Source organism: Bombina bombina, chromosome 1 (genome assembly GCF_027579735.1).
Source record: "Bombina bombina isolate aBomBom1 chromosome 1, aBomBom1.pri, whole genome shotgun sequence".
Lineage (NCBI taxonomy): Eukaryota > Metazoa > Chordata > Amphibia > Anura > Bombinatoridae > Bombina > Bombina bombina.
In genome coordinates this window covers 25,584,113-25,598,291 of record NC_069499.1, presented here as the reverse complement: position 1 = coordinate 25,598,291, position 14,179 = coordinate 25,584,113, and the positions used below count along the sequence as shown (strand labels likewise).

Genomic DNA, 14,179 nt, shown 5'->3' with positions numbered 1-14,179 from the left:
AATCAACGGGTTCAGAGCATTGTCTCTCAGGGGTACCGAATAGGATTCAGAGTAAGACCTCCTGTGAGAAGATTTTTTTTCTCTCACGCATCCCAGTGAATCCAGTAAAAGCTCAGGCTTTCGTGAAGTGTGTTTCAGTTCTGGAGGTTTCAGGGGTAATCATGCCGGTTCCTTTTCAGGACCAAGGCCTGGCGTTTTATTCAAATCTATTCATTGTCCCAAAGAATGAAAACTCATTCAGACCAGTTCTGGATCTGAAAATTTTGAATCGTTATGTAAGAGTACCAACTTTCAAGATGGTGACTATAAGGACTATTCTGCCTTTTGTTCAGCAAGGACATTATATGTCTACAATAGACTTGCAGGATGCTTACCTTCATATTCCGATTCATCCAGAACATTATCAGTTCCTGATATTCTCTTTTCTAGACAAGCATTACCAATTTGTTGCTCTTCCATTTGGCCTAGCAACAGCTCCAAGAATCTTTTCAAAGGTTCTGGGTGCCCTACTCTCTGTAATCAGAGAACAGGGTATTGCGGTGTTTCCTTATTTGGACGATATCTTGGTACTAGCTCAGTCTTTACATTCTGCAGAATCTCACACAAATCAACTTGTGTTGTTTCTTCGAAAACATGGTTGGAGGATCAATTTACCAAAAAGTTTTTTGATTCCTCAGACAAGGGTCACCTTTTTAGGTTTCCAGATAGATTCAGTGTCCATGTCTCTAACAGACAAGAGATGTTTGAAATTGGTTGCAGCATGTTGGCACCTTCAGTCATTCCCTTTAGTGGCTATGTGCATGGACGTTTTAGGCCTCATGACTGTAGCATCGGATGCGATTCCTTTTGCTCGTTTTCCCATGAGACCTCTCCAGCTTTGCATGCTGAATCAATGGTGCCGGGATTATACAAAGATATCACAATAAATATCCTTAAATCCCAATGTTCGACACTCTCTGACGTGGTGGTTAAATCACCAGCGTTTAGTTCAAGGGACTTCTTTTGTTCGTCCAACCTGGACTGTGATCACAACAGATGCGAGTCTTTCAGGTTGGGGAGCTGTCTGGGGATCTCAAGAGTTTGGAAATCTCAAGAGGCGAGATTACCAATCAATATTTTAGAACTCCGTGCAATTCTCAGAGCTCTTCAGTTTTGGCCTCTGTTAAAGAGAGAACCGTTCATTTGTTTTCAGACAGACAATATCACAACGGTGACATATGTCAATCATCAGGGTGGGACTCACAGTCCCCTAGCTATGAAAGAAGTATCTCGGATACTTGTTTGGGCGAAATCCAGCTCTTGTCTAATTTCTGCAGTTCATATCCCAGGTGTAGACAATTGGGAGGTGGATTTTCTCAACCGTCAGACTTTACATCCAGGGGAGTGGTCTCTCCATCTGGATGTGTTTTCTCAGATTGTTCAGATGTGGGATCTTCCATAAATAGATTTGATGGCTTCTCATCTAAACAAGAAACTTCCCAGATACCTGTCCAGGTCCAGGGATTCTCAGGCGGTAGCAGTGGATGCACTGACACTTCCTTGGTGTTATCAGCCTGTTTATATCTTCCCGCCTCTAGTTCTTCTTCCGAGAGTGATCTCCAATATCATCATGGAACAATCATTTGTGTTGCTGGTGGCTCCAGCACGGCCCCACAGGTTTTGGTATGCGGATCTTGTTCGGATGTCCAGTTGCCAACCTTGGCCACTTCCGTTAAGGCCGGACCTACTGTCTCAAGGTCCATTTTTCCATCAGGATCTCAAATCATTAAATTTGAAGGTATGGAAATTGAACGCTTAGTATTAAGTCATAGTGGTTTCTCTGACTCAGTAATTAATACTATGTTACAAGCTCGTAAATCTGTCTCTAGGAAGATGTATTATCGAGTTTGGAAGACTTACATTTCATGGTGTTCTTCTCATAAATTCTCTTGGCATTCTTTTAGAATTCCTAGAATTTTACAGTTTCTCCAGGATGGTTTGGATAGGGGTTTGTCTGCAAGTTCCTTGAAGGGACAAATCTCTGCTCTTTCTTGTGAATCTCCTTTTCTGATTTTTCATCAGGATAAGGCGGTTTTGCGGAATTCATTTAAATTTTTACCTAAGGTTGTGAATTCAAACAACATTAGTAGAGAAATTGTTGTCCCTTCCTTGTGTACTAATCCTAAGAATCGTTTGGAAAGATCCTTACATTCTTTGGATGTGGTAAGAACTTTGAAATATTATGTCGAACCTACTAAAGATTTCAGGAAGACTTCTAGTCTATTTGATATATTTTCTGGTCCTAGGAAAGGTCAGAAGGCCTCTGTTATTTCCTTGGCTTCTTGGTTAAAGCTTTTGATTCATCAAGCTTATTTGGAGTCGGGTCAAGCCCTGTCTCAGAGAATTACAGCTCATTCTACTAGATCAGTCTCCACTTTGTGGGCTTTTAAGAATGAAGCTTCAGTTGATCAGATTTGCAAAGCAGTGACTGGTCCTCTTTGCATACATTTACTAAATTCTACCGTTTTGATGTGTTTGCTTCTTCTGAAGCAGTTTTTGGTAGAAAAGTTCTTCAGGCAGCTGTTTCAGTTTGATTCTTCTGCTGCTGTTTTAATTTTTTCTTTTCTTCATGAGAAGAAATTATATCTGAGTTGTGGATTATTTTTTCAGCAGAGTATGGCTGTTTTTATTTTTATTCCCTCCCTCTCTAGTGACTCTTGAGTGGAAGACTCCACATCTTGGGTATTGATATCCCATATGTCACTAGCTCATGGACTTTTTCCAATTACATGAAAGAAAACATAATTTATGTAAGAGCTTACCTGATAAATTAATTTCTTTCATATTGGCAAGAGCCCATGTGGCCCACCCTTTTTATGGTGGTTATGATTTTTTGTATAAAGCACAATTATTCCAAATTCCTTTGTTGATGCTTTTTACTCCTTTCTTTATCACCCCACTTCTTGGCTAGTCATTAAACTGAATTGTGGGTGTGGTGAGGGGTGTATTTATAGGCATTTTGAGGTTTGGGAAACTTTTCCCCTTCTGGTAGGATTGTATATCCCATACGTCACTAGCTCATGGACTCTTGCCAATATGAAAGAAATGAATTTACCAGGTAAGTTCTTACATAAATTATGTTGTATTTATATTGTTGCTGAGCACTTCCCTTCTCTGACCTATGGCTCTCCAATTGGTAAATGAATGCTGCTGTCACCAAAAGTGTTCAAAACTAATAATTAACCCTTAGGGAAAATCTCATTATTAGTGGAACTTAAAGGTCCATTTATAGTGTTAAAGTGACATGCTAATCTGTTACAGCTGTGATGCTATGTGATTTAACCTCACATAGTTAGACTGCAGGTTCCAAGCAGAAACTGTTGCTGATCCAATCAGTAATGCCAGTTGCTCTACTGTGTTAAAATTACAGCACCGCTAGTGTTAAAATGACATAATTTAATAGATGAGAACATTTAATTTTAACACTTCAAGATGGTAATATAAAATGATAAATCGTATATATGAAAAAAACCTGCAATATACATTCATTATTTATTTTGTCCCCTTTTCCTGTAATTCCATTCTTAAATTGTGAGCTTTTCAGTTCGTGTTAGAAATGGAAGTATAGAACACTGTTATATAACACACAGCCATTGGCTGCACACTCTCGTGACCTATTTATAATTGTCCCTAATTGGCCACAGCAGAGGTTACAACATGGCAGCTCCCATTGTTTTATAGACACTAAAACTTTACACTTATTTTGTCAATATTTAAAAAGCTAATGGAACGTTAAAAAAAAAAAAAAAATATTGTAAGTTTGGCTTTTTGCACTTGTCAGGTTAGTGTGCAAACAAAAACTGTTTATTTTCAACTCATAATACGAGCGCAACCCGATGGGTGTAAAAAAGCAGTTAACGCTTATGCAGGAGCGTTAATTAGCAATCCACTTGTAATCTGGCTCATAGGGGAAGATTTATTATGCAGTGGATGCTGCATTCTATGCCGATAGTTACAGGTCCTCCTGAAACGTAAGTTAAGAGCTCCTTAACTTCTCCACCATCGGGATGATTGACACCCCCTGCTCACTAGAAATGCTTGTGCAATGTTAAACACTGTCTGCATTTAGCGATGTTGAGCGGACATGATTTGATATAGCGAATCATGTCCGCTCGCCATCTAATACATTTACCCCTTATTGTTTAATGTCCCTTTAAAGTCTTTTATTTTGATATTTTGCTTCATCAGACAATTTTACGAATGTTATTGTTTTTTTATTTTTTTTACTTGACATCATTTTGATGTTATTGCAAAATAAATAAATAAATGTTTTGTTCTTGCATAGTCCCTATCAGACACACACATAACTCTCTTCTGTGCGACCACTGAAATGGAGTAAGAGAGACGGTCACAGTTTTAATTAGTCACTGACATTGGCTAAATGCATATACGTAATATTACATGTTAATATACATTTATATGGGTTTTGTACACAAATGGGTATAAAGAAATGTGCACGTTTTGAAATAATTGTAAACATTTCAATACAAAGACAGCAAATCATATTTGCACCATGTATCTACATTTATAGCACAATCTTATAAATACATAGTAACAGAATTCATGTTCCTGGAGGGCTTGATCAACTGAGTAGTGATTTTTATTAACACAAAACATTGAAGGATTGAATTCATTACTAAAATCTAGATTTTAAAGGCATAAAAAACAAAGTTCTGTATTTTAGATAAAAATGATTGACTCAGTGGCACTTTGTTAAGAGTAACAAAGCAGATAAAGGGTTAATGAGTTATTATTTCAGACGACAGGAAGTTTGGTAAACAGTGCAGCAGATGGTATGGCCAGTGCTTGTTTTATTGGAAGAGGTATTAGCAGCAGAAAAGTCAGGATCTTAAAGGGACAGGGTACTGTAAAATTGGTTTCCCCTTATTGTGTCCGCAATTACTTGTTATACCAGCTGCAGAGTTTAAAAAGTATGAGAAATTTCTCCTTTATGTTTCTTTTTGTAACGTAAATAGCTGGATTTGCTCTTTGAAACCGCAACTCATTAAAATAGGCTACACTTGTAGAGAGATCAGACATCCTTAGCTTATCCCTCAAATGCTTTCTTATCTTTGTCTCTGAACAATACTTAGAACAATTGAACATGAACATTTTAAAACTTTTTCTCGTCCACTCCCCACTGTGAGTGTTATTTATTCTGCTGGCTGTGTTTACATAGCTTGTCTAAAGCCTATACTTAATATACTTTATATAGAAATATTCAGTATAGGTGGGGATATATTTCAAATGACAAAATAAAGTCAAAGGAGCTAATTGTAAATAATTTCATACACTCCAGCAGGAAAAATATATCATTAGAAATAAATTCAAGGCAATTACATTTTTAGTACACTGTCCCTTTAAATTAGATTAGAGATCACTTGTTTGGCTGTGTATTGTGTACACTTCTGTATATACAAATAAACTGAAAGCTGTTCTAAAGAGGCAACTAAAATGGTGACCTTAATGTGTATATATTATGGGGGAGAAGGTGGATAGGAAGCTTCAGGAATATTACGGGATTTAATAAAGCAGACTTGTCATACCAATAACAAAACCACAACAAGGTCATGAGCTCATGTTAGAGGGTACCAGGTTTAGGAAGAGGTTTCCTGATCATATATTTACCGAAAGGGGGGTGGATTCCTGCAGTAAACGTCCAGTAGATTGAGAGAAAGAACAGAGGGGCGCCTCATGTCTAGAACCACCAAACAAATGTATAAGCACATTAGATAAGCCAAATGGATACTCACATATCCCAGGAGCACCCTAATGTGCTAGTAGATACAAGCTGATGTACTTAAGTGCGCATCAGCTCACCCGCTCCAGAGGATTCCTGTACACTGGAAATGGAAAATAAAGCAGAAAAGCACCACATGTGCAGATCAACCATAATAAAAGATGGCAATTGTATTGAAAATGGCAAAGGGGTACTCACATTCCAACCAAGCACACCTATGTGCTGGTAGATACAGAATGATAGATTTCAGGGGACGTATCCGCTCGCCTGCTCCGGGTTCTTACGGTGGTCCCAATACAGGCGCAGGATAACGTTGGTGTTTGTGGTCCAGTAAATGTCAGGTGGACTCAAACAAGTAAGGTGATTCCACTATGCTTGAGTTTGTTAATAAATGACAAGTACTTAAGGGAATACAAGAGCTGCTGGGATATCCCAATAATTCGTTCAGTTGACAGAAATAGATATGTGCAGTTTCTTTATAAGATGACACTTTTTTTTTATCTCATCTTTATATCTTATACAAATGCGTTGTGTTTAGGACTTTGTTGAAGACAAACAGTTTATGGCTCATCTGGAATCTGCTTTCCAAAAGTTCAAAGAACTGAAAAACCATTTAGTGACGTCAGAACACGGTGAGTATGTGCGCTCTAGTGACAAGCAAAGTGATCTGTGACATAATGACCCAGTGACGATTAATCAAGGGATTTCTGTTTCACCACAGCTGATGAACCAAAAATGTTAAAAGAATTTGAAACAATGGAATCCAAATACAGCATTGTTGTAAATTCTCTTCTGCAAGTGAAATCCTCTCTAGAAAATGTTCTGCTATCCTGGACGTCCTTTGAGAATAATATTGATCTGATTACCATCTGGTTAGATGAACAGCAGAGGATGCCGCCTAATAAGGTTGCTTATTTATTCTTTGTCATTTTTCAGAGAGTTTAAATGAGTAGTTATTGTAAAAGCACGAAGGGCTAGAAAAATATTGAGATGTAAAAGTTAACGCAACAAAGGGCAAAATGATACATCAAGGATGCAAAAACCTGAAAGGCTAATTATAGACTGATTAACACACATGAATGTTACTTGATAATTATTATTTCATATGGTTTGAAATTTGGTAAACAATGCAGCAGCGCAGCAGGTAAGGATAGTAGGATACTGGTTATATAGGAAGTGTAGCAGCAGGAAAAAGTACTCACGTCATTTTATAGATCACTAGTTAGGTCTCATCTTCAATTTTGTGTACAGTGCTGGGTATAAATATACAAGACATTGTTCAACGAAGCGGAGAAACATGGTACATTTTATCTAAATGATAAAACGTACGAGAAGATAAGTCATGACCTTAAAGTGAATGTACATTTTCACGAATAAAATCCCTGTTTTTTTAAAAATACTTACCTTTTATTCCTTGCAAGCTTGGAACACCGGAGCAGCGATTCCCCGCCCCCAGGTCCTCTCTTCTTACGTCAGCAATGATGAATCCGGCTTCCTCCAATAACGGCTTCGCCCCCCAGAGCAAACATTGCCTTAGGCCACGCCGTGATTGGAGGAAGTAAACAAATCCACAGCAGTTACAAATGCCCACTTACAAAGATGATCTCATTCTTGTAGATACTGAGATTTTAAAGATATTTGTAAAAACTGTGGTTTGTTAAACTGATTTCCAGGCTTTGTAAACTGTTATTTAATGGCTTATAAAATAAACTCTACTTAGCAGAGATAGAATTGTTTTGCATGGGATTTTAGTGAGGTCAGTAATCACGTTACAGAGCGAAACAGCTCAGTGATAAGGTAAATGACAGACGTGACACAATGACAGAGCTATCTGCTGTTTAAACAATGTTGCACTGAAATGAAGACTATTTCTAGCTGTGAGTAATAGTTTAACATAAACATTCAGGTTCCCATGGAGATTCTGAGCAAGTGGAAGTCTGTGCACTCGTCTCTAAACAAGGATGGGAAATTCCTGACTGAGAAAACCAATGAAAAGACGTCTTCAAAACTATCTGCCAGACTGAAAGCCGTAAACAGTCGATGGACCAAATACGTATGTTACTGCTTCTTTTAAATGTATCGAAAAGAGCGGCCAACTGCTTCTGCATTCGGATCCTCACGAAGGATAAGAATGCACATATCTAATTAAAAGCACAACGTAAATAACTGCTAGATTATGAGTGGAGCGCTATCATTTGCACGCAAGTGATATCGAGGTTTTCAAGGCCGTTTGCACGCAAGTTAAATTCTGACCTTATTACAAGTTGAAAGTAAATGTGAACGCGTGAGCGCAATTTGCGATTTATGCTATAATGATCACCGTGAATTCAGAGGTCTGTTACACGAGTCAAAAAAGTGTCTCAAAACACATCAAAAATACATTTAACAGTACAGTTACACTCATAACATGATCTGATAACAATTATTTTAAAAAATTGCAATAAAAAGTTATACGGGGTTAAAGATATGAGATATCAGGTGTTAGAATAAAAAGGCAGGCAAAGTGCTTTAACATAGAGATACCTACATATACATGTCTAAAGATGTGTGCGTGTGTAGGTGCGTGTATATACATATATGTGTTTATATGTGTGTATAATGTATTTATGTATTTATATGTATATGTATTTACAGACATATATACATATAAACACATATGTACACACACACATATATATACATATATATATATATATATATATATATATACACACACACACCTGTATATATATGTGCATTGGAGCCATTTGCAGTCAAGTAGATTAAAACATGAAAGATAATATTTATGCTATATTCATATTTAGCATAGTAACATAGTAGGGGAGATTTGAAAAAAAGACTGAAGTCCATCGAGTTCAACCTATACAAATCTAATATACTTACAAAAAAGCTCCAGTTGAGCTTAAATTAATCCCATTAAAAGGTGACCCATTGAAAACAAGCAATCTTATCAATTAATTCTGTTTCTAGCCAGAAATGTATCCAAACAATTTTTAAATGTTTCTGAGGTATTGGCATTCACTACCTCCTTTGGTAATGAGTTCCACAATTTTATTGCTCCTATAGTGAAAAAAAGTTTAATAAAGTGTTTAACTGTGTATTTACTGTATATATTTCACATTCCAATGTTCTTAACATAGGGGAATATGTTATAAGTAGTTGTAAATAGATATTCCTATATATATATATATATATATATATATATATATATATATATATATATATATATATATATATAGGTATAAATATATATTTGTGCAAAAATCCATCAGATATATATTTAAATATCTCTTTAAGATTAAATATAACATATTCTGCTTTGTGCAGAACATTGAATTATAAAATAAACAATATTATCTCGTTATGTTGCTCTTTTAATTAAATCGAACGCAAGTGCAAACTACTGCTCCACTCGTAATCTAGCCGATAATCAGTTAAAGAGTATTTTTAACTGACTAACTGAATTTTGCACTTTTTAAAGTTGGTGCTAAATTGGTTAAAGACATGAATAAGAGCTAAAAGAAAAAAGAGATATCCTGGATCCCATATGGATAAAATCTCAAAAAGTTTATTCAAAAATCATTAAAATGCACAGATGATCACAGGAACAGGGTGAAAGGGCGACAGGCAGGGCTTACGTGTTTCAGCTGTGCTGCCATAATCATAGACACCTAAAAGCTAATCAGATTGGAGTCTGTAAACTGTCAATTCAGTTGGGAGATATTTTTACGGCTTTAATGAAAACTAGTTTAAAATTACATAAAAACCTTACATACCAGCTGTACGTGGAAACACTATGATTACATTAAGTCCTTGATTGACACAAAAAATTTTCAATGGCCAAACTCCCCCCAATCTGGACTTTCTGGTGTTGCCACTGTCATTTTGTCATCAAAACTTTTATAGTTTTATATTTTCTTATCTTATCACCTCTGTTGAGGGAAATATATGTAGAACAATTAGTCTTGTGAAGTCTGCCACTGGCACTTCAAATGCTCAGCATTGGAAAAGCCACAAAATTAATTAACAGAAAAAGTGGGCAAAATAAATAATGATTGTGTAGTTTGACTACTTGTAATTAAATATAATAAATTACAATATCAAAGTTTCATGTTGTTTATCCAGCTCAAAAAGGTTGTAGAATATCCATAATTAAAGGGACATGAAACACAAAATGTTTCTTTCATGATTCAGGTAGAACAGTGTTTCCCAAACTCCAGTCCTCAGAAGCCCTAACAGACCAGATATTCATTCTATCTTAACTAGAGCACAGGTGAAATAATCATCTGAAGACTAAGCGCAGGTTAGTAACCATGGTTACTGATCAGCTGATTATTTCACCTGTGCTTTAGTTAAAGGGACAGTAAAGTCTAAAAAACGTATATGGATTAGATAGAGCATGGCATTTCAAACAACTTTCCAATTTACTTCTATTACCAATTTTGTCTAGTTCACTTTGTATAATTTGAGTAAGAGTAAGCATGAGCACAAGTGCGTGCACGTGTCTTTAGCCATTTAGCCTGTGTTTGCAACAATGTTTATAGCAATGTTGTACGTAACTGCAAACACTGCTGCCATATAATGATACAGGCACTATGACAGCAGAGTTTGTAACTATATCGCATTGTTTTAAGCATTTCTCCCTGATGGATAAGGACACGTGCATGCGTCTGAGCTCACTTAGGATAACTCTTTAACAAAGGATAGCAGGAGGACTAAGCAAAATTGATGAATAGAAGTAAATTGGAAACTTTTTTGAAATTGTATGTTCTGTCTGAGTCACAAAAGAACATTTGTGTGTTTCATATCCAATTTATAGCTCATTACCATATATTTCTATTTATCATGTATCATCATGTACCGCTATTATTGTGTTGCGGTGACTTATTACACAAAAAACTAATTACATCTAACATCTACTAATATTGCTTTTTTCTTTCAGGTTAAAATGTATGAAGAGCAAAAACAAACTGCGAACGGGGACAGAATTCCTCAGGAATCAGATGAAGACAAAACAAATTCCGGCCAATCACTGGCCCTGTCTGCAGATTCTTTAAAACTGTTTATTCCGACATTACAGGTCAGTAAATTTCTGCTGGTCAGAGAGGGAAGTGGAAGCTTAGACAATTCTCTTAGTACAGGAGGTGGATATGAAAATAAAATGATATATTTGTGTAATGGGGTTTTTATTGTATAGATAACGGGAGTGAACTTTATTCATCAGTGGTGCATTGTAGGAAGTTTTGCTGAGCAGTTTCAGAGGTCATTTTCAGGGAAAAGTAGTAGATCCTTGGAATAGTCTCATATCCCTTTTAAAGTCTTAAACTAGAATGGAGAATGTTAGAGGGGGATAATGAATGTGACAGGGAGCAGCTTAATACACAGAAATCAACGCTAAAAGCCATTAATAGCTGGCGCTACACAGTCGCTGGCTGACGTTTCTTTACACCAGCTAAAGTGCATTGAAATATATCTAAATTCTTTATTTAAGGCTATAAAACTATAATAACACTTTATTTAGTATTATTTAGTTATAGAGTCAGGATTGTCATGTGAGCACTAACAGCTGCTGTTAAAGGGACAGTCTAGTCAAAATTAAACTTTCATTATTCAGATAGGGCATGTAATTTTAAACAACTTTCCAATTTACTTCTATTATCTAATTTGCTCAATTCTTTAGATATCCTTTGTTGAAGAAATAGCAATGCACATGTGTGAGCCAATCACACGAGGCCTCTATGTGCAGCAACCAATAAGCAGCTACTGAGCATATCTAGATATGCTTTTCTGAAAAGCATATCTAGATATGCTCAGTAGCTGCTTATTGGTTGCTGCACATAGAGGCCTCGTGTGATTGGCTCACACATGTGCATTGCTATTTCTTCAACAAAGGATATCTAAAGAATATCTAAAGCCTTTTCAGCAAGTGATATCAAGAGAATGAAGCAAATTAGATAATAGAAGTAAATTAGAAAGTTGTTTAAAATGGCATACCCTTTCTAAATCACAAAAGAAAAATGTGGGTTTCATGTCCCTTTAATACTATTTGCTGTAGCCTGTTATACCACGTGCACATTCTCAGAGCTGTGCCAGTTGGTCAGTATGATTTGGTTGCTGTGCATAGAAGATACAGTCAACTTCTGTGTGTGTGCACCAGGCACGTGCATAAGGCACAATATAGCTAAATGCTAAAGCAGCATTGCATTGTGCACAGTGCCTTGCAGTAGTGTCCTGTAGTCCCAACGTGCTACTGACGTCCATGTCCCTTTAAAAACCGCTCCTGTTTGCACCAGATGTTATCTCTCCTATTAGCGCTGTGGAACCTTTTGGCGCTCTACAAATACCTGATAATAATAATAATTGTGTATTACACTGAATGAAGACTCATCAGTGTGTGTTTTTGTATTACAGAGAACTGAGGACAGTGTGGTGTTAACAGAGACCTGCACACAAATTCTGCTACATGTAGAAAACGTTGAAGATATAATGAGTTTTGTAGGATCCTGGATTTGTGACATGGACATATTTTTTGAACAAAGCAAAAACTCACCACATGTGCTCTCCGAAAACCTGCAGGTAACCCCATGTCTTACTTGAATGTAATAAAATAGTATGAACTGTGTAAAGCACTTCCAGATCGCTGCCAGCCTAGGTCCTCCTCGACTGTATATAGAGTAATAGATGCAGCATGTATGGTGGCGCTGTGTCTCTAGGAATCAGGCTGAAATTTCCTCCTTGCTTCTCCGGTCAGACAAGTCAGACTTCTTTAACCTGGGCCACTCTCTTTTGGAGGTTAAAGAACTCTGACTTGACAAGAGAAGCAAGGAGGGATTTTTAGCCTGATTGCCAGAGACACAGCACCACCATACCTGCATCTATAACCCAATGTTTTACGTAGTTATGTGTTTATTAGTAGCCCCATGTCATATGTAGCTATGTGTTTATTTATTGGTAGCTCCATGTCATTTATAGTTATGTGTTTATTTATTGTTAACTCCATGTCTTACATAGTTATGTGTTTATTTATTGGTAACCCCATGTAGTATGTAGTTATGTGTTTATTAGTAGCCCCATGTCATATGTAGCTATGTGTTTATTTATTGGTAGCCCCATTCCATTTATAGTTATATGTTTATTTATTGTTAACCCCATGTCTTACGTAGTTATGTGTTTATTGTTAACCCCATGTCTTACGTAGTTATGTGTTTATTGTTAACCCTATGTCTTACGTAGTTATGTGTTTATTAGTAACCCCATGTCCTACGTAGTTCTGTGTTTATTTATTGGTAACTCCATGTAGTACGTAGTTATGTGTTTATTAGTAGCCCCATGTCATATGTAGCTATGTGTTTATGTATTGGTAGCCCCATGCCATTTATAGTTATGTGTTTATTTATTGTTGACCCTATGTCTTATGTAGTTATGTGTTTATTAGTAACCCTATATCATACATAGGTATGTGTTTATTTATTAGTAACCCCTTGTGTTATGTAGTTATGTGTTTATTTGTAACTCCATGTCATACGTAGTTATGTTTTTATTAGTAACCCCAAGTCGTTTGTAGTTATGTGTTTATTTATTGGTAACCCCATGTCTTTCGTAGTTATATGTTTATTGTTAACCCTATATCGTACATAGTTATGTGTTTATTTATTAGTAACCCCATGTCTTATGTAGTTATGTGTTTATTAGTAACCCTATATCATACATAGTTATGTGTTTATTTATTAGTAACCCCATGTCTTATGTGGTTATGTGTTTATTAGTAGCCCCATGTCATATGTAGCTATGTGTTTATTTATTGGTAGCCCCATGCCAGTTATAGTTATGTGTTTATTTATTGTTAATCCCATGTCTTACGTAGTTATGTTTTTATTAGTAACCCCATGTCATACGTAGTTATGTGTTTATTTATTGGTAACCCCATGTAGTACATAGTTATGTGTTTATTAGTAACCCCATGTCATACGTAGTTATGTGTTTATTTATTAGTAACCCCATGTGTTACATAGTTATGTGTTTATGTATTGGTAACCCCATGTCGTATGGAGTTATGTGTAACTCCAAGTCATACGTAGTTATGTTTTTATTAATAACCCCAAGTCGTATGTAGTTATGTGTTTATTAGTTACCCTATATCATACATAATTATGTTTTTATTTATTAGTAACCCCATGTCTTATGTGGTTATGTGTTTATTAGTAACCCTGTATTGTACGTAGTTATGTTTATTTATTAGTAACCCCATGTCTTACGTAGTTATGTTTTTTTTTTATTAGTAACCCCATATTGTATGTAGTTATATGTTTGTTAGTAGCCCCATGTTGTATGTAGTTTTGTGTTCATTTATTCGTAACCCCATGTCTTACGTAGTTATGTGTTTATCTATTGGTAGCCCCA

The 14,179-nt window shown here is 36.2% G+C and overlaps 1 protein-coding gene across 1 annotated transcript in view; it reads left to right on the top strand.

Annotated features, from left to right (window-relative positions):
- The window catches only part of SYNE2 (spectrin repeat containing nuclear envelope protein 2), a 799,180-nt gene that overhangs the window by 198,029 nt on the left and 586,972 nt on the right, over positions 1-14,179 (top strand). The window contains exons 15-19 of the mRNA XM_053697281.1: positions 6,318-6,411; positions 6,501-6,685; positions 7,686-7,832; positions 10,722-10,859; positions 12,191-12,355. Of these exons, the coding sequence (XP_053553256.1) occupies positions 6,318-6,411; positions 6,501-6,685; positions 7,686-7,832; positions 10,722-10,859; positions 12,191-12,355 (729 nt within the window). The remainder of the gene's footprint in view (positions 1-6,317; positions 6,412-6,500; positions 6,686-7,685; positions 7,833-10,721; positions 10,860-12,190; positions 12,356-14,179) is intronic.